Below are 21,612 nucleotides of genomic sequence, written 5' to 3'. Positions count from 1 at the left end.
AAGAAAAAGACAAACTCAGACCACCAGAAAGACATAATTATATAAGTCTATAGTCTTTCGTTGAATAAGGCTGAGGTGAGTCTCCTTCTGTGTTCTCCAAACCCACATAGTCTCTCTGCTTTACGCTTAACCTGCCTTTTTCTATATTTAACTCCTTATTTTCCTTCTCTACAAGAGTCAGATATCCTTCTCTCTTTTTCTAGTGTTTGATTCGAAAACTCCGAGTTACATAAAAGATTCTTAACTTGTTGTGGAGGCAAACTTGACAGCACTATCACCTCGACCTGTCTGGTGTGCTCTGTGGTAAATACAGATGTGACACAGCACATGAGCCATCAATTTGTCTCAGAGCTGTGATATGACTAACATGCACTTTATGTTCTTGGAAAATGATATCCGGACATTCTAGTCTCAATCTGCATGTTTTTGCTGTTCACATTTGAATTCAGGTTAAATTGAGCAATTTTCTGTTAGCTATCTCAGTGACAAAAGTGGCTCAATTCATTTCACACAAAATAGCTTCATTAAAAGGAATGCAATTATAAAGTGAAGAGCTTTTGACTCAGAATCATTCATGCTCTGTACTGGATTTCTTAGAAACAAAGAGATGTTTTAGATCAATGCTTCTTGATTCAATAAATCATCACTGCTTCTTGATGATTTACATCAGACATCACATGGCCCAATACAGTCATGAAATTGTTTATCTTATGTAAAAGTGCTCTTTTGATGTTTTTAAAAAACAGACAAATTGGGTGGATTGGGTAAGTAATAAAGTTCACTGATGAATAGTTCGTAGATGAAGTCCGTGGATGAGTAATGAAGTTTTTCCCTTGCAGGAACGACGGGAGGAGAACACCAGAATGCCACTCTTGCGGTGGCAAAGGACCAGGAGACTTACGGCACACACACACACACACCGTTTGACGAACGGACAGGCTTACGGCTCGCTCGCCGCGGACGACTGGATCTGGACAGAGATGGAGAAAGACGTAATACAGGTAAGTAGCAACAGGTAAGTATCTCAGAGTAGCTTTCGCTGAGAGTAGCAATATGAGTCCGCTTCGTATCAACGAGGCTGGACAATGAGTGGTGTGTGTGGTGACTATTTGTAGCAGCGTGGTTGATGAGGTGCAGGTGCAGCTAGTTAGAACTCTGGTGATTGTGATCGTTGAGTGATGGATGTGGAAGAACCTGGCCAATCCGTGACATTACCCCCCTCCCCAGGGCCCGCTCCTGAGGGCCGAAACCTCCGGCGCCGTGGTGGCCTGCCTCTTCCCCGAGGTGCCGGGTACTCGGGGTGGTTGGCATGGAAGTCCTCCATCAGTGCTGGGTCAAGGATGTCACCTCCTGGGACCCATGATCTTTCCTCTGGTCCGTAGCCTTCCCAGTCCACTAAATATTCCAGTTGACCACCACGACGTCGGGACTGCAGGATTTCTTGGACGGCGTAGACGGATCCTTTCTCTAGAAGCAAGGGGGGAGGGGGTACCTCTTCTTGGCCAGGTTCTGTGGAAGGAACAATAGGTGGGTGACATGGTTTTAGTAATGAAACATGAAACGTGGGATGAATTCTGTATTGTGGTGGTAACTGAAGTCTGTAGGTGACGGGATTGACCTGTTCCAGGATTGTAAAGGGACCAAAGAGTTTTTTGGAGGGCAGTCGCAGACGGATGTCACGAGTGGAGAGCCAAACCTTGTCTCCAGGGGCATAGACCGGGGCCGGAATCCTTCTCCTGTCGGCTACTGACTTGGATCTGCGGACTGCCCTCTGAAGATGGTGGTGAGCTTCGTCCCAGACTCTCTCGCTCTCCCGGAACCAGTAATCCACTGCGGGAACCTCAGATGGTTCACCATTCCAGGGAAATAGCGGGGGTTGGAATCCGAGGATACACTGGAATGGTGTGAGGCCGGTGGTGGCTTGCCGCAGTGAATTTTGGGCATACTCCGCCCAGCCCAGAAACTGGTTCCAGGAGTTCTGGTGAGCGTGACAGAAGGTCCTGAGGAACCGCCCCACTTCCTGGATCTTCCTCTCCGTCTGGCCGTTGGTCTGCGGATGGTAGCCAGAGGAGAGGCTGACGGCCACACCTAGGAGCTTGAAAAAAGATCTCCAAACCCTTGAGATGAATTGGGGTCCCCTGTCTGAGACAATGTCTTCGGGGATGCCGAAATAACGGAAGACATGATTGAAAAGGAGTTCTGCGGTCTCGAGTGCCGTAGGAAGACCCCTCAACGGCAACAACCTGCAGAATTTGGAAAATCGGTCCACGATGACGAAGACACAGGTGTTCCCATCCGATGGCGGTAAATCAGTCATGAAGTCAACTCCTAGGTGTGACCAGGGGCGGTTAGGAATGGGCAAGGGATGGAGTTTCCCTGCAGGCAGGTGTCTGGGAATTTTTGATGTGGCACACTCCTTGCAGCCCTGAACATACCTCCTCACATCCCTTGCCATGTCCGGCCACCAGAAGCATTCGGATAGCAACGAGAGAGTGTTGTTGGCCCCAGGATGTCCAGTGCCCGGAGAGGTATGGGTGGTGTGAATGAGATCTACCCGTTGGATCCTAGGGATGTACTGACGATCTGGAGGACAGCCCGGCGGAGGTCGGGGTTAGGAGTGGCGACGGCTGGAGGAGCTGACCATTCTATGGGGCTGATGACAATGTCCTTGGGTATTATGGTGGTAGTTATTTCATGAGTGTCTTGGGAGTCATGTAACCGGGACAATGCATCGGCTCGGATGTTCTTTGGACCAGGGCGATAAGAAATGGAAAACTGAAATCTGGAGAAGAATAAGGACCATCTTGCTTGGCGGGGACAGAGTCATTTTGCTGCACGGAGGAATTGGAGGTTTTTGTGATCAGTGATAACCTAAAATGGATGGTTTGCGCCCTCCAACCAGTGTCGCCACTCCTCCAAAGCGAGTTTGATGGCTAGGAGTTCTCGGTTCCCGATGTCGTAATTCCTCTCCGCTGGGCTGAGCTTCCGGGAGAAGTAGGCACATGGATGGAGTCATTTGGGTGTTCCATGAAATTGTGACAGAACGGCTCCAACTCCTGAGGTCGAGGCGTCCACCTCCACTATGAAAGGGAGACCGGGATCCGGATGTGTGAGGAGAGGTGCGTTGGTGAAGGCTGATTTGAGGGATTGGAAGGCTGCGGCGGCTTCGGGAGTCCAGATGAGGGTTTTGGGTTTACCCTTGAGGAGATTAGTGAGAGGAGTGGTGATGATGCTATAACCTTGAATGAATCGTCGATAGAAATTTGCGAAACCGAGGAATCTTTGAAGCTCTTTGATGGAGGTTGGTTCTGGCCAGTTGGTTACAGCGGATACCTTCCCCTCATCCATGCGGACCCCTTGCTGGTCAATGATGTATCAGAGGAACTGAACTGAAGAAAGATTAAAGGAGCATTTTTCGGCTTTGAGGAAGAGTTGGTGTTGCCTGAGTTTGTGGAGGACCTCCGCAACGTGGTGACGATGTTCTGCCTCACTCCGGGAGTAGATCAGGATATCATCTATGTAGACGATCACGAAGAGATGGAGAAACTCCCGGAGGACTTCGTGTATGAAGTTCTGGAATATGGAGGGGGCGTTGACCAGTCCGTACGGCATCACCCGATACTCGTAGTGACCGGTAGGGGTCACAAAAGCGGTCTTCCATTCGTCCCCCTCACATATTCTCACCAGATTGTAAGTGCTGCGGAGGTCCAGCTTCGTGAAGATGGTAGCGGTACGAAGCTGTTCAAGGGCCGCAGGGACGAGAGGAAGGGGATATTTGAAGGGTATGGTACTGCGATTGAGGGTCCGGTAATCGATACACGGCCGCAGCCCTCCATCCTTCTTGGCAACGAAGAAGAAGCTGGACGCTGCGGGTGATGTAGAGTGACGAATGTATCCCAAACTGAGAGCCTCCTGGATATACTCCTCCATGGCCTTGGTCTCCGTAAGTGACAACGGGTAGATCTTACCTCTGGGCAAAGGAGCATTGGGAATCAGGTCAATCGCACAGTCCCATGGCCGATGAGGTGGTAGCTGGGAAGCTCTCTTGGGGCAGAAGATGTCCTGGAATGACGAGTAGGTGTCAGGAATTCTTGTGGATCGTTTCTCCACGGGACTTTCAACAGAAGTTACATAGACTGGGACAGGTCTTGGAATGGGACGTGGAAGATCCGGGAAACACTCCGCAGAACATTGATTTCCCCATCGCATCACTTCGCCGGAGCCCCAAGAGATGATGGGATCATGCTTCACCAGCCACGGGCGCCCCAGAATGATGTCCATATGGGCACCCTCCAGAACCAGCAGCCGAATGTCTTCTTTGTGAAAGACTCCGATTTGAAGTTGGATGGGTTCGCACTTGCATTGAATACATGGTCGTACAGAGAAGGCGTTGGTTATAGGTTGAATCTGGTAGACGTTGGCCGAGGCCTTGGAAATTTCCTGCTGACCCGGAGTCGATGAGCGCGGGTACTGAAACAGAAGAGGTAGTGGTGGTTAACTGAACACAGATAGTGAGAGGGTTCATACTTTCTTCATCCGAACGGATGACACTCACCGTGGCTCTAACAGGACGAAATGGGCAGTTTAGTCGGACATGTCCACTGGCTCCACAGTACAAGCAGAGACCCCGGGCCAGCCTCCTCTGTCGTTCAGCTGCGGAGAGTCTACCAGATTCGAGGATCATGGGTTCTGGTTCTGGAGGGTTGGCGGGTGCAGATGGAGGGAGGAGTGCAGTATTCCTGGAGTCAGTATGAGATTGGTAGGACCGCATCTGATCTGAACATCTGAGAGATTGTTGGATGAATCTTTCAATCCCCATAGTGTTGTCCAACGCAGCCAGTTGGAGACGCAGAGAAGGTTCTAGACCGAGCCGGTAGGTGGTCAATAACGACCGCTCGTTCCATCCACTAGCGGCCGCTAGGGTGCGAAAACGAAGTGCATATTCCTGAGTGGACATCGTCCCTTGAGAGAGATGATAGAGCTGCTCACTGGCTGATATACCACCATCCGAGTGGCCAAACACTTCTTTAAAGTGGGAGGTAAATGCGTGGACAGAACGAGTGGCCGGTCCGGCTTGGGTCAGGATCATGTCGGCCCATTGGAGAGCGGGTCCGGAGAGCAGAGAGACAATAAAGGCGATCTTGGACTGATCTGTGGGATATAAAGCAGGTTGCATGGTGAAAATCAATGAGCATTGTAACAAAAATCCACTGCACTCCTCCGCCCCGCCAGAGTAGGGCGCCGGTCGAGCCATGGGACTGGAAATTCCGGTAGTCGAAGAAGTGCTCGGTGGTGACGGTGCCGGAGGTGCGGAAGGTGTAATGGTGTGAGGGACTAATAACACCTTCCTCAGGGAATCCACCAGCTCTTGAAAGGGATCTTGAGCACTCATGCTGTTCACTGTATTCGGTCCGGGCTTACTGTTAGGGAAGCAGACGGACAACAGGGTGAGTAACGGTAAGAATGGTTTATTTAAACAGCAGAGAGTGATACGTGGTTCCGGATGGTGGATTGGGTAAGTAATAGAGTTCACTGATGAATAGTTCGTAGATGAAGTCCGTGGATGAGTAATGAAGTTTTTCCCTTGCAGGAACGACGGGAGGAGAACACCAGAATGCCACTCTTGCGGTGGCAAAGGACCAGGAGACTTACGGCACACACACACACACACTGTTTGATGAACGGACAGGCTTACGGCTCGCACGCCGCTGACGACTGGATCTGGACAGAGATGGAGAAAGACGTAATACAGGTAAATAGCAACAGGTAAGTATCTCAGAGTAGCTTTCGCTGAGAGTAGCAATATGAGTCCGCTTCGTATCAACGAGCCTGGACAATGAGTGGTGTGTGTGGTGACTATTTGTAGCAGCGTGGTTGATGAGGTGCAGGTGCAGCTAGTTAGAACTTATATATATTTATTTATGTTTTTTTTTTTTTTTTAATTCAGAGAAAAACTTTTTTTAACTAATTTATTTATTATTATTTATTTATTTATTTATTATTATTATTATTATTATTTTTTTTTATGTTTGATTCTGTTCACCAAAATTATTGTTAGTTTAAATTTGTTCACAAATTCCTTCCTTTCTGCAGGACACATTATTATGAGTGCGTCACTGATTCATTTACTGAACTGATTCCTTAGTCATCACAAATAAACAATTGTTTTTCCTCAATGAAGCAATTGAATCTGTTCACCAGAAAGATTTATTCAGATCTTTTTGGTGATTTATTCAGTAACTCGTTCTGCAGGACAGGTCACAATAATAAGCTCATCACTGATTCATTTTCTTGATTTTTAAAACAACAGAGATTAGTGAACAAAACAATTTCTTCTAAATTAAACTTTCACCAATTTGTTCACCTAAATAATTAGTTCAGATTTGTTCAATGATTTGTTCAGTGACCCATGGTGCAGGACAAGTTATATTATGAAACTTCACTCTGATTAATTCCCTCAAATGCTGTGTTAAAAACATATGGTCAGTTTATATATTTTTTTTATAAAATGTGCATGCCTACAAGTCTGTTATGCAGCAATGTTTCTCCTGCTGTCTGTGACAGAGTAAAAAAAATAAACCTGCCACCCACCAGTTGTGAACCACTGTTATATAGGAGTATACACATGATTGTTTTATTTTGGGCTCTGTCACTTTTTTATTGACAAACAAGTGGAGAGAGAGAGAGAGAGAGAGAGAGAGAGAGAGAGAGAGAGAGAGAGAGAGAGAGAGAGAGAGAGAGAGAGAGAGAAAGAGAGAGAGGGAAATGAGAGAAGAATGGGATCATGACCAGACACAGGCCAGATTTAAACCTGTATCTCCTACATGAGCATTGCATTTTGAGCTATTTATCTTCCAGGTCTGGTTATTTTTAAATTTAGTAACATGCATACAACGTAGTGCCCATATTTTAAAAGACACACACAGGCATATGGAGTCCCTGTAGCATTGGCCAGCTTCACTCTGAAAGCTGAGTCTGCCTTTTGTCGTCTCTGAGGTACTGAAGCTGACTGGCCCACTCCGGTTACTGGAGTTCAGCTTTTGTAATTGCGTTCATATATCCCACTGTTTAAGTCCCAGTACTCCTTTCCCAGACATCAAGAACCAGATTGTGTGCGTGTGTGTTTGTGAAAGAGGGAAAATGCTAGAGAGAGACAGCGTGGTGTCATGATTAATGAACTGTTAAACAGAACCGAACTCTGCAAAAACTGTCTGTGCTGTTATCTGCTGATTTACTGCACCAAAAACATACAGCATACGTAAATCTCTTTTTGGATATAATGTAACACTCACCCAGACCGAGGCATGATACTCGCAATCCAGATTTCCCAAGGTTCCTAAACAGACAGGAGGATAGAAAGAGAGAGAAGGGAGAGAAAATAAAACATTTATATTAGATATAATATAGGCTATTGTTGAAGCTGTTGAAGCTAAACAGTATTTCTCAATGTAGATTCTATAGTTGAAACATATACAAATCCAAATACAGTTGAAGTCAAGAGTTTACATACACCTTGCAGAATCTGCAAAATGTTAATTATTTTACCAAAATAAGAGATTAAATTTAGATACATTTTAGATTAAATACTTAGAAGTGATGAATAAAGGATATTTAAATGTTTCATCAAAAGACAAAAAAAGACTAAACAAAATTAACACTGGGTTCTATCTAAACAATAACATTGGGTTGGCAACACTTTACAATAAAGTCTCATTTGTTAGCGTAAGATAATGCATTAACTAACATGAACTCACAATGAACAACATTTTTTTACAGCATTAATTCATCTTTGCTAATGTTGTTTCATAAAAATGTTCATGTTAATTCACAGTACACTAATGTTATTTTAATAATTAAGATTAAATAATATATAAATATTGTTCATGTTAACTAATATAGTTAGTTAATGTTAACAAATTAAATCTTATTGTGTGTTACCAATGGGTTTAAACTAAAACCAAAAAAACATATAGTTACAGTAAACACAAATTAATCATGGTTTTGCTTAATTTGGGTCTAGATAGTGTATAGTAGCTACAGAAATCTGACAGCAGAGGTTCATGGTTCAAGCTAACAAGCCAAACTTTGAGTTGAATAGCAAAGGCACTGCTAAGTATCTGAGGTTATTAACACCACAGAAAACAAAATCACTGGCAATGTGTTGAAAACGCATAAGTTATTTTTCTGGTCATAGTCTAACACAGCATCACTTAGCATCAGTAATGCAGTGTGCTAAATCCCATTTTGTGACTCCACAGCAAGTGTGAAGACTTTCAGGACAGCTGTGTGAGTACCATGAACCAGATGAAAGGGAATTAATTGTTTTTAATAAGATTTATTGATATCAAATGGGTTGGGATTAGCGACAAACTTTGAAGGGAACACAGTAAAAGTGCTGACAGAGAGCAAAAATGAGGATGAGCAAGAGAGAGAGAGAAAATGCAAGCGGGTGCATTCTGCAGTGAGAGTGTATTACCTCTGTGCTACTATCAGTATGAATTTATTTCTCTGCATCAAGGCCAGAGAATGAAGGTACGGGATAATAACAGATTCACCGTGCTGCAGATAATAAACTTGCATGTGTGACAGATTACACATGGCTAATGCACAACCAGCACCCAAGAACTTACACAGCACGTTCTGTAATATACAGCCTGTCGCTGCCATTAGTTTCCAAGGATCCATCTGTCAACTTGTGACAGTTCATAACAACATTAAGTTGAAGAGTGTGACCGAGGAAATAGCACAATCCGCTTTCAAGACCCAGACCAAGGTAGACACAAGCAGAAACAATAACATGGCTAAAGGCTTAAACACACCATGGACCAAATATTTCTTGCAAACAGCATTTTCTACAGGAAAAAATGGTTTCCTACAGACCTACAGTACTCAAAATGGACACAGAAAGTCATTCATCAAATTTTTTTTTCTAGTACTTTTAAAGGGTAAAATTCTGTCATTAATTACTCACACTCATGTTGTTACAAACCCGTAGGATCTTTGTTTATCTTCGGAAAACACAATATAAGATATTTTCATCGCAACTATGTTCAAGGCCCAGGTAGTAAAACCATTGTTAAAACATCAGTCTTGTCAGTCTTCGACACACATTCATGAGAGTACATGAGAGAAAAAAAAAAAGTTGAATAAAGTCATTATTTTTGCTTTCTTTGCATACAAAAAGTATTTCCATAGTTTCATAAAATTACGGTAAGGCAACTGATGTCACATAGACTATTTTAATGATGTTTTTACAACCTTTTTGGGTCTTGAACATATCAGTTGCGTTGCTGTCTATGCAGGGTCAGAAAGGCTCACGGATTTCATCAACAGTATCTTAATTTGTCTTTGGAAGATAAACAAAGGTCTTACGGGTTTGGAATGATAAGAGGATGAGCAATGACAACTTTCATTTTTGGGTGAACTATCCCTTTAATATTAGTTGATTAAAAGGATGATTAGGTATCATGAATAGCAACTGTTGCAAAATTTAATAATCCAGGTTTTGTAGGAACGTGGGGAAAAAACAGTATTGTATACAATGTTGCAGTATATACAGTGTCATGCAAAAGTATTCATACCTTTTCATTTTTCATGTTTCTTTATGTTGCTGCCTAATGTTAAAATGCTTTAAATTACTTTTACAAGATTGATTCCACATCAATCTACACTCCATACACCCGAGTGGCAAAGCAAAAACCATCTTTGCAAATTTATTACAAATAAAAACTAAAATGATTCCATTGCATAAGTATTCATACCCAAATCTGGAACAGTTAAAATTTAGCCCAGGACCATTCATATCACTTGTAGCTGTTACTACACTTTGAGTGAAATTAACCTGTGGCAAATTCAATTGAATGGGTATGATTTGGAAAGGCACACACCTCTTAATAAAAGGTCTAACAGCTGAAAATGTCCTTGAGTGTCCCAGCCATAGCCTGGACTTGAACCTAATAAAATATTTCTGGAGAGACCTGAAAATGTGCGTCTGCCCCCATCCAAGCTGACAGAGCTTGAGAGTTGAAGAAGTGAGGAGAAGAATGACAGATAATTGCCAAATGTTGATGTGCATCATACCCAACAAGACTTGAGGTTGAAAAGGTGCTTCAGCTAAGTACTGAGTTAAGGGTATCAATACTTATGCAATGTACATTTTTCATTTAAAATTTTAAGAACTGTACAAAAGTTGTAACAATTCTGTTTTAGCTTTGTCATTATGGTGTGTGGTGTAGATTGATGTGGGTAAAGAGGTAATTTAGTTAGTAATTCAGTTTAACATAAGGCAGCAAAAAAGTTGAAAAAATGAAGAGGTATGTATACTTTCGCACACCACTGTATATATTATTTAAGATACTGTATATATTTTTTTTTTTATTTAGTACTGGCATACATTCAACAAGCATGCATTCAACTGATCTTTTAACATTTTTATTAACCGCAAAATAAAAAAAAAAAAAAGTAAAAAAAAAAAAAGTAATTTTCAGCACTGATAATAATAAGAACCATTGTTTGAACTGAATAATTATTTTTTAGCAATAAATGCAGCCTTGGTGAGCATATACATCAGAGCAACATTAAATAAAAATAAATAAATTTAAAAAATATATAATGATTATTATCTTTCATCTGTTTTTATCTGTCAGTGAGTTGGGGTGAATTTGTCTTTTGTAACTGACAGCACTGCAGAAGAAAGCTATCTATCATTGAAACAGCGAGAGGACAAAAAAATGATTTGGTTTCAGTCAAATTGAGAACGACGTTTAAGATTACATTAAAGGGGCTGCTCAAAATAAGCTGCACCAAAGACAAATGGAGTGTTGCGCACTGCAGAAAAACAGAGTATAGCATGACCACAACAACAATGGCACAGCTCAAGAAAACGAGTTCTAGTGTTGTAGGGGACAGCGTGTAATGTATAATTCTCTGTGTACATCTACAATGTGACTGTCAATCTACACTGACAGTATCAAACCGAGCAGAACCATCCAGAGACCAAACATAGCTTTTAAAGCAACACACACACACCACACACATCTTTGTTTTAAATTAAAGTGAGGATGTTTAAACCTGAGACTGAGATAGAGGTGCTAAAATCAGTAGACTGAGTTTAAACGCTGTAATTAATTATCATAATCATGTTCTTAAAGGCACTCCTGCAGGTCGTCTGGTCAGCAGCTCTGAGGAGAATGAAGCAGTTACTGCATCAGCAGTTTCTTTCAGCAGGCTTGCACTGATCGCTCGACATGTTTCTCAATGAATAATTAAGGAAGTAAAGCAGATGTATTGTTCTGATGTCAAACAGCATCAGAATGTATTGTATAGCATAGCGATTGAAAATAAAAAAACAGTGACTGATCGATTAGTTATAGAGTGTTTTTGAAAGACTGCTAATGTGGGTTCAGGGATACGCATCTCCTCAGATTACAATGACTTATATTAGTACAAAACGCACACTCTCAGATATACACTCTACATGTAAAGCATACCATAACATTTTGTACAATGCAGTGCTTCCAACTTTGTGGGAAGAGTTTAGGGAAGGCACTTGTCTATTCCAGGATGACTGTGCCCCAGTGCAGATAGCAAGGTCTGTAAAGACATGGTTGGATGAGTTCAGTGTGGAACAACTTTTCTGGCCGGTGCAAATCCCTGACCTCAACCCCATCGAACACCTTTGGGATTAACTTGAACAGAGATTGAGAGCTAGGCTTTCTCATCCAACATCAATGCATGACCTCACAAATGCACTACTGGATAGTTGGGCAAAACTTCACAGAACTAATAAAAAATATTGTGGAAAGCCTTCCTAGAAGAGTGGAAACTGTTATAGCTGCAACTCCATATTAATGTCTATGTTTTTAGATTGCAAACAAAGTCCGGGTTGGTCAAATTTCGGAATACTTTTTTTACTATTTGTACATATAGGGTCAGCGCAACCTGTAAATCTTTATAAAAAAAAAACACCATTATTTATTCATTCAAACCGATTTGAAGATGCAAAACACTCGCAAAAACATATCGCCTATCATAGTGCATTAGAAAAATTGCCTACTTTCACATGATTTTATTTTCACCACCTGTAAACTCACAAAGAGCTCATAAAAGGCACTTTACCTCCTCATTGTTCCACATTTAGCCTCTGCTCATTTTGTTTTAGATACACCACTTGTTCCCTTCATGAAATCATGTAGCACCTTGTCATTACTTTCTGATTTTGGTTCGTTTAGAAGTATTTGGTCCATGTTACGTTCATATTTCATTCAAACCGCATCAGAGTTTGCTTGGAAGTGTACCGAGACCCATCTTTTTAGTGGTCTCTTGTTTGCAATCTTGTTTGGTGCGCACCAGGGTTCAGATGCCAGTGTTCAAACTTACTCAAATGAACCACGCTAACAGAGCAATCGTACCAGAGTTTGTTTTAATCGAACATCTCACATGCAGTAATCAAATAAATCATATGCAGAATTTTCCCCTCCCATCAGCGCTTTTATGGAATTGCGCTCTAAAGCTAATTTGCCCTGTTTAGTAAATCTGGCCCTTGGTGTACATTCTAAGCATGTATTTAATGTACTGTTTACTAAAACCAAGTATACATCTCATCAAGTTAGTGTTTTCTGCACAGTTTTACATTTATTCAAAAATAACTATTAAGAACAAGAAATAAACTCACAGATCATGTTTTCAAGTCACTTCAAGTTCCTTCATACTTGTTATGGATGTTTTGACAACAGAATATGGAATCCAAGTGCAAGCTTTATTAAAGAGTGTAGTCGAGCCAGGCAGGGTCAAACACCAGCAAACAACTATGTCCCAGGGCAAAACAAAAGAGTAACCCAAATAATAGGTGAGGGTCAGGGCAGGCAGCAAATGATCACAACACAAGGAACAGTCAAAAAACACTGGCAAGGCAAGCAAACAGGAAAACTTGGGTAAACAAGGATATGCTTAGAATTGTCCACTAATGCTAAAACAAGACTCAGCAATGACTGTGTGAGAGTGTGCAGCTTAAATAGTTCCACAAATGACCACAACACAAGGAACAGTCAAAAAACACTGGCAAGGCAAGGAAACAGGAACATTTTGGGAAACAAGGATACACTTAGAATTGTCTACTAATGCTAAAACAAAACTCAGCAATGACTGTGTGAGAGTGTGCAGCTTAAATAGTTCCACAAATGACCACAACACAAGGAACAGTCAAAAAACACTGGCAAAGCAAGGAAACAGGAAAATTTGGGAAAACAAGGATCTGCTTAGAATTGTCCACTAACGCTAAAACAAGACTCAGCAATGACTGTGTGAGAGTGTGCAGCTTAAATAGTTCCACAAATGACCACAACACAAGGAACAGTCAAAAAACACTGGCAAGGCAAGGAAACAGGAACATTTGGGGAAACAAGGATACACTTAGAATTGTCTACTAATGCTAAAACAAAACTCAGCAATGGCTGTGTGAGAGTGTGCAGCTTAAATAGTTTCACAAACGATCACAACACAAGGAACAGTCAAAAACACTGGCAAGGCAAGGAAACAGGAAAATTTGGTGAAACAAGGATATGCTTAGAATTGTCCACTAACGCTAAAACAAGACTCAGCAATGATTGTGTGAGAGTGTGCAGCTAAATTAGTTCCACAAATGACCACAACACAAGGAACAGTCAAAAAAACTGGCAAGGCAAGGAAACAGGAACATTTAGGGAAACAAGGATATGCTTAGAATTGTCCACTAACACTAAAACAAGACTCAGCAATGACTGTGTGAGAGTGTGCAGCTTAAATAGTTCCACAAATGAACACAACACAAGGAACAGTCAAAAAAACACTGGCAAGGCAAGGAAACAGAAACATTTGGGGAAACAAGGATACACTTAGAATTGTCTACTAATGCTAAAACAAAACTCAGCAATGACTGTGTGAGAGTGTGCAGCTTAAATAGTTCCACAAATGACCACAACACAAGGAACAGTCAAAAAACACTGGCAAAGCAAGGAAACAGGAAAATTTGGGAAAACAAGGATACACTTAGAATTGTCCACTAACGCTAAAACAAGACTCAGCAATGACTGTGTGACAGTGTGCAGCTTAAATAGTTCCACAAATGACCACAAAACAAAGAACAGTCAAAAAACACTGGCAAGGCAAGGAAACAGGAACATTTGGGGAAACAAGCATACACTTAGAATTGTCCACTAATGCTAAAACAAGACTCAGCAATGATTGTGTAAGAGTGTGCATCTTAAATAATCCCACTGATGAGTAACAGGCATGTCTGTAATCAGTTTTAGGCATGGAGTTAAAGGAACACTCCACTTTTTTTGGAAATAGGCTCATTCTCCAACTCTCCTTGAGTTAATAAGTTGAGTTTTACCGTTTTGAAATCCATTCAGCCGTTCTCCTGTTCTGGCGATATCACTTTTAGCATAGCTTAGCATAGATCATTGAATCCTATTAGACCAATAGCATCACGTTCAAAAATGACCAACGAGTTTCGATATTTGTCCAATTTAAAACTTGACTCTTCTGTAGTTATATCGTGTACTAAGACCGGTGGAAATGCAAAGCTTCAATTTTCTAGGCTGATAAGATTAGGAACTACACTCCCATTCCGGCGTAATAGTCAAGGAAGTTTGCTGCCGTAATAAGGCTGAAGCAGGAGCAGTAATACCATGCAGCACATGTGCAAATGCTAAACTAGCTGGGAACTCATTTCTGATAATACTCCGCCTGCTTCGGCCATATTACGGCAGCAAACTTCCTTGACTATTACGCCAGAATGGAAGTGTAGTTCCTAATCTTATCAGCCTAGAAACTCGCAGCTTTGCATTTCCACCGATCTTAGTACACAATATAACTACAGAAGAGTCAAGTTTTAAATACAACAAATATGGAAACTCTTTGGTCATTTTTGAACGCGATGCTATTGGTCTAATAGGATTCAATGATCTATGCTAAGCTATGCTAAAAGTGATATCGCCAGAACAGGAGAACGGCTGAATGGATTTCAAAACGGTAAAAATCAACTTATTAACTCGGGGGGAGTTGGAGAATGAGCCTATTTCCAAAAAAAGTGGAGTGTTCCTTTAAGGGAAATAGAGCCCAGGATTGAGTAGCAAAGGTATGAGGTGAAGTGCCCTCCAGAGGAGCGCATGGGCACTACAGCTGGAGATTGTGATTGTCTTGAAAAAGACGGTTGCTTACAAGTGGCTAAATGGGACTACAGAGGTTATCGAGGACATTAAACATCACACAGAATAGGTAATCCATTTTTCCATTTTTATGGAATTGCACTCTAAAGCTAATTTGCCATGTTTAGCCAAATTATCTGGCCCTTGGTGTACATTCTAAGCATGTATTTAATGTACTATTTACTAAAACCAAGTATAAATCTCATCAAGTTGGTGTTTTTTTTTTTTTTTTACACATTTTTACATTTATTAAAAAATAACTATAAGAAATAAACTGACAGATCATGTTTTCAAGTCACTTCAAGTTTGATTTTGACATAATATAAAGCAGTGGTATCTAAGTGAGTGAGTTGTTTCCATAGTTTTTAATTAGTTTTACCATTAACATCCTTATTTATTAATTCAAACATATTTTCAAATGTCCCAGGGCAAAACAAAACAGTAATCCAAATAACAGGCCAAGGGTCAGGGCAGGCAGCAAACAATCACAAGACAAGGAACAGTCAAAAACCAATGGCAAAGCAAGGAAACAGGAAAATGTGGGGAAACAAGGATACACTTAGAATTGTCTACTAATGCTAAAACAAAACTCAGCGATGACTGTGTGAGAGTGTGCAGCTTAAATAGTTCCACAAACGATCACAACACAAGGAACAGTCAAAAAACACTAACAAGGCAAGGAAACAGGAAAACGTGGGGAAACAAGAATACGCTTAGAATTGTCCACTAATGCAGGTTTGACAACAGCCCTAACAACAACACCGCTCTCCCCCACTCCGACAATCCACTTCAGTGAAAGAGATGTTCGCCAGGTCTTCAGACAGAACAAATGAAGGAAGGCACCAGGCCCTGATGGTGTGACACCAGCCTGTCTGAAAACCTGTGCTGACCAGCTGGCCCCCATTTTCTCACTAATCTTCAATTGGTCTCTGGAGATGTTGAAGTACCGAACTGCCTCAAATGTTCGACAATCATTCCCATTCCAAAGAAACCCAAAATAACAGGACTCAATGACTACAGACCTGTGGCGCTAACATCTGTCGTCATGAAGTCGTTTGAAAAACTGGTTTTGGCTCATCTAAAGGACATCACCGGACCCTTACTGGACCCCCTGCAGTTTGCTTATCGAGCAAATAGGTCCATAGATGATGCAGTGAACATGGGTTTACACTTCATCCTGCAGCATCTGGATAAATCAGGGACTTATGTGAGGATCCTGTTTGTAGACTTCAGTTCAGCCTTTAACACCATCATCCCAAACCTCCTCCTTCCCAAACTATCTCAGCTCTCTGTGCCCACCGCACTCTGTCAGTGGATCAACAGCTTCCTGACAGACAGACAGCAGCTAGTGAGGCTGGGAAAATTCTCATCCAGCACCCGGACTATCAGCACTGGCGCCCCTCAGGGTTGTGTACTCTCCCCACTGCTCTTCTCCCTGTATACGAATGACTGTACCTCTAAAGACCCCTCTGTCAAGCTCCTGAAGTTCGCAGGCGACACCACACTCATCAGCCACATTCAAGACCGTGATGAGTCTGCTTACAGACAGGAGGTTAGAGCTCAACATGCTCAAGACTGTGGAGATGATTATTGACTTCAAGAGAAACCCCCCTGCTCTCCCCCCACTCACCATCATGAACAGCACTGTTAACACAGTGGAGTCATTCAGGTTCCTTGGTAATACGATCTCCCAGGACCTGAAGTGGGATGTTCACATAGACTCCATTGTGAAAAAGGCCCAGCAGAGACTGTACTTCCTCCGCCAGCTGAGGAAGCTCAACCTGCCACAGGAACTGCTGAAACAGTTTTACTCTGTCATCATTGAATCTGTCCTCTGCACTTCAATTACTGTCTGGTTCAGCTCAGCTACCAATTCTGATCTCAGAAGACTACGTCGCATGGTCCGGACTGCTGAGCGAATCATTGGTACAACCCTTCCTACCATTCAAGATCTCTACTTATCCAGAGTGCGCAAAAGGGCTGGCAAAATCACTCTGGACCCCTCACATCCAGCACACTCGCTCTTTGAACTGTTACCATCTGGTCGGCGCTACAGAGCACTGAGCACCAAGACGACCAGACACCGGAACAGTTTTTTTCCCCAGGCAATCCATCTCATGAACACTTGTCAGTAAACGTGGAACATGCAGCACTATTATACACTTTATTAATCTATTCAGTATTTATTAATACCTACTTACATCCAAATTTGCATCTAATATACCTGTACCTAGTAATGGCATACTCTGTATATTGTGTTTTTGCTATTTTGCACTTTGCACTTGTCTTGTGTACTTGTATATTGTTCTTTTTTATAATCTATGTCTTGTCACTGTCACTCTATTGCACTGTGGAGCTGCTGTCACTAAAACAAATTCCTGGCAACAAACATACCTGGCAATAAAGCTCATTCTGATTCTAATGCTAAAACATAACTTAGCAATGACTGTGTGAGAGTGTGCAGCTTAAATAGCCTCACTGATGAGTAACAGGCATGTCTTAGTTCCTAGGCATGGAGTCAAGGGAAATAGAGCCCAGAATTAAGTGGGAATGAGGTGAATTGCCCTCCAGAGGAGCTCATGGGCACTACAACTGGAGATCGTGAAAGTAATAATGTCAATGGGCTTTTTGAACAGGACCTAGTTAAATGCTTGAAATACGGTCTGTGGTTAACACAGCCTCAAGAATTTTAAGTGTTATTTTACAACATAAAATATATCAGTACTCTGTTGAAAAAAAAAAAAAAAACTGCATATGCTGATTAGGTAGGTTTTGAAGCATGGATGCTGGTTTAAGCTGGTTTAAGCTGGTCATGTGCTGGTCCTAAAATGGTCCTGACCAACTTAGGACCAGCTAAGGACCATCTTACACCAGCTTATGACCAGCTATGGACCAACTTAAACCAGCTCAAACCAGCATCCATGCTTTAAAACCTACCTAACCAGCATATGCTGTTTTTTTCAACAGGGTAATGTTTTTTAAGCTTTCACTTGTCTTGAAAAAGACGTTTGCTTACAAGTGTCTAAAATGGACTACAGAGGTTATCAAGGACATTAAACATCACATAGAACAGGTAAACTCTTCTACTAACTATTTCACTTTCACAGTCTCATTGTGTTTATAATTGTGCTCTTGCAATGACTCAAACTTTTAAGGAAAAAAAATGTTTAAATACAAGCAGAAAGAGCTGAAAGGAAGCTTAATGGTGGTGACATTGAAGTTTGTTTATACAACGTTGAGGCTTCAAAATGTATAAAAGTTGTTTTAATTTGTGAAGATTATCACAATTAACTAATTATGTAAGTATAGTAAACTTTTGTTGTTCACAAAGCTTATTTTCTGAAATAATCCAATCCTGTTGGGTTTTTGTTGAGGAAACCAGCGTGACACTAACTTACAGGTTGGTCTACAAAAATATGACATTAAGTAGCGGTTTTATTAAAACTCAATAGGCTCAGGGGAGGCATGTTGGAGAGATGTTGTAACTTCAACTGCTTGTGTCAGTTTTGGACACTGTCAAAATAGTCATTTGTACACTATTCAATGTCATATTTTATAATAAATGCATTGTTTTATTTTCTTACTATACATTATTTTCTCTTCCCTGCCCCAAAACAGGAACAAAGACATTTACTGCAGGCAGAGACCCAGATACACTCATTACTTCAACCACATTCAGTTCAAGGAGTTTACTGTAACCATGCTCTCCCTGCTGCTTTTCTGATGAGGCTGTGCACGTGTGTGTGTGTGTGTGTGTGTGTGTGTGTGTGTGTGTGTGTGTGTGTGTGTGCGTGTGTGTGTGTGTGTGCGTGTGCATGTAGATGGTGTAAAATTTAGTTGGAAGCTGAACTGTCATGATTACTTTAGCGAACATAACCCATAATCTGAGAAGAACAGAGTGAATCAGACTCATGCAGTATTCATGGAGCAATAACTGTTCTCTCATCCATTGTCTCTACTATCTGTCATAATAAAGTAATACGGTATAATATGATGGTGTAAAGTGGGCATGGGATTTGGGTCAATGAGATCCTGACCTCTGGTGATTCTGAGACCCCAGGTGCATCCTCTGGAAGCAGTTTAAGTGCACATGTGCATGTAAGTGTGCTATCTGCTTATGTGCCTCAGCATCTGTTTGTATGTGTTTGTATGCACTGGCTCTTTCCAGAACAACACACCTGAGCCATAGTTGGGTTTATGATGTTTATCATCACATTTTCAGGGTAAACCTCAGTTCCTGCATCACATAGTTCATCTCACGTCTGCAGTTTTGCTCTACTCTAATTATTTCTGTAATCTCAGATTTCTAATCCATCTATTTCACTCGGTCTCGCTTTGACTCTTTTCCAGCGTTAAGAGTCATTCTGGTGTGTCGGATCCATGTGCCATGGTGTTATACATGAAATGGATGTGCCAGAGGAATTGTAACGGGTTCTTCATGAAGGTTACAGTCACCACATGGTATACTTAGAGAATCGCTATCTCTTCAGACATGCATTTCTGACCAGTTCAGGCCTAATTAGATAAGAAGTCTCTGTGCACATGAAACATTACTTCATGTTTCATAGCAGATAGATACAGTAGTTATGGTCACGCAAAATAAGCTTGTGAAATAAAGCAAGATGTAGTTATTCTTTAAGTGACTAAGACAGAAGATAGGAATTTGATTAAGTGAAGTGAATGAGAAGATAGAATGAGAGAAAAAATCAGAAAGAAAAAGACATGGTAAGAGGCATATACAGTACAGCAGCGTTTGGCTGGTTTGACTCTGCCAGTATTCTGATATGTCAGGGGAGACCCCATCTGTCATCATTACAAAACTGTCTGCTTCTCTCACGTGATAGTCTTACCATGGAAATTTTTGTTCTCTATTGACTAGCTAAAGACAAAGATATTGTAATTCAGTGAAACATAATTTGATAGAGCATGATATTTTTGTTAATGGATAAATATGAAAAAAAATTGCAAAAGGGAAGCCTGTTTCCGCCAAAAGAATTAATTGCGACTTTTTATCTCACTATTCTTTTGTTTTTTCTTGCAACTGCAATTTTTTTCTCAGAATTGTGAGATATAAACTCACATTTGCAAGAAATAAAGTCAGAATTGCAAGATATAAACTTACAATTCTAAATAAACAGGCAATTCAGAGGTTCTTTGTTTTTTGCGAGTTTATATCCTGCAATTTTGATTTTATATCTCACAATTCTGACTTTATAACACGCAATTATGAGCTAACATCTCACAATTCTGAGAAAAAAAAGTCAAATTGCATGATTATATCTTGCAATTCAGACTTCATTTATCAGAATTGCAAGTTTATATCTCACAACTCTTTATAATTCGCAATTGCGAGTTTATATCTCACGATCCTGAGAAAAAAGTCAGAATTGCCTGTTTATATCTTACAATTCAGACTTTATAACTCACAATTGTGAGTTTATATCCCGCAATTTTGACTTTATAACTCACAATTGTGAGTTTATATCCTGCAATTTTGACTTTATATCTCACAATCTGACTTTATAACTCACAACTGTGAGTTTATATCCCGCAATTTTGACTTTATATCTCACAATCTGACTTTATAACTCACAACTGTGAGTTTATATCCCGCAATTTTGACTTTATATCTCACAATCTGACTTTATAACTCACAATTGTGAGTTTATATCCCGCAGTTTTGACTTTATATCTCACAATCTGACTTTATAACTCACAATTGTGAGTTTATATCCCGCAGTTTTGACTTTATATCTCACAATCTGACTTTATAACTCACAATTGTGAGTTTATATCCCACAGTTTTGACTTTATATCTCACAATCTGACTTTATAACTCACAATTGTGAGTTTATATCCCGCAGTTTTGACTTTATATCTCACAATCTGACTTTATAACTCACAACTGCGAGTTTATATCCCGCAATTTTGACTTTATATCCCACAATCTTACTTTATAACTCACAAGTGCGAGTTTATATCCCGCAGTTTTGACTTTATATCTCACAATCTGACTTTATAACTCACAATTGTGAGTTTATATCCCGCAGTTTTGACTTTATATCTCACAATCTGACTTCATAACTCACAATTGTGAGTTTATATCCCGCAGTTTTGACTTTATATCTCACAATCTGACTTTATAACTCACAACTGCGAGTTTATATCCCGCAATTTTGACTTTATATCTCACAATCTGACTTTATAACTCACAAGTGTGAGTTTATATCCCGCAATTTTGACTTTATATCTCAAAATCTGACTTCATAACTCACAAGTGTGAGTTTATATCCCGCAATTTTGACTTTATATCTCACAATCTGACTTCATAACTCACAATTGTGAGTTTATATCCCGCAATTTTGACTTTATATCTCACAATCTGACTTTATAACTCACAATTTTTTATTTTTTATTTTTATTT

The 21,612-nt window shown here is 40.8% G+C and overlaps 1 protein-coding gene across 1 annotated transcript in view; it reads right to left on the bottom strand.

The window, feature by feature from the left end:
* The window catches only part of kcnab1a (potassium voltage-gated channel subfamily A regulatory beta subunit 1a), a 122,674-nt gene that overhangs the window by 46,908 nt on the left and 54,154 nt on the right, over positions 1–21,612 (bottom strand). The window contains exon 2 of the mRNA XM_073850571.1: positions 7,293–7,336. Within this exon, the coding sequence (XP_073706672.1) occupies positions 7,293–7,336 (44 nt within the window). The remainder of the gene's footprint in view (positions 1–7,292; positions 7,337–21,612) is intronic.

The sequence above is a fragment of the Garra rufa genome, chromosome 11 (assembly GCF_049309525.1).
Source record: "Garra rufa chromosome 11, GarRuf1.0, whole genome shotgun sequence".
NCBI classification, from domain to species: domain Eukaryota; kingdom Metazoa; phylum Chordata; class Actinopteri; order Cypriniformes; family Cyprinidae; genus Garra; species Garra rufa.
Note: the sequence above shows the minus strand (reverse complement) of the source record. Positions and strands in the feature narration are given on the sequence as shown.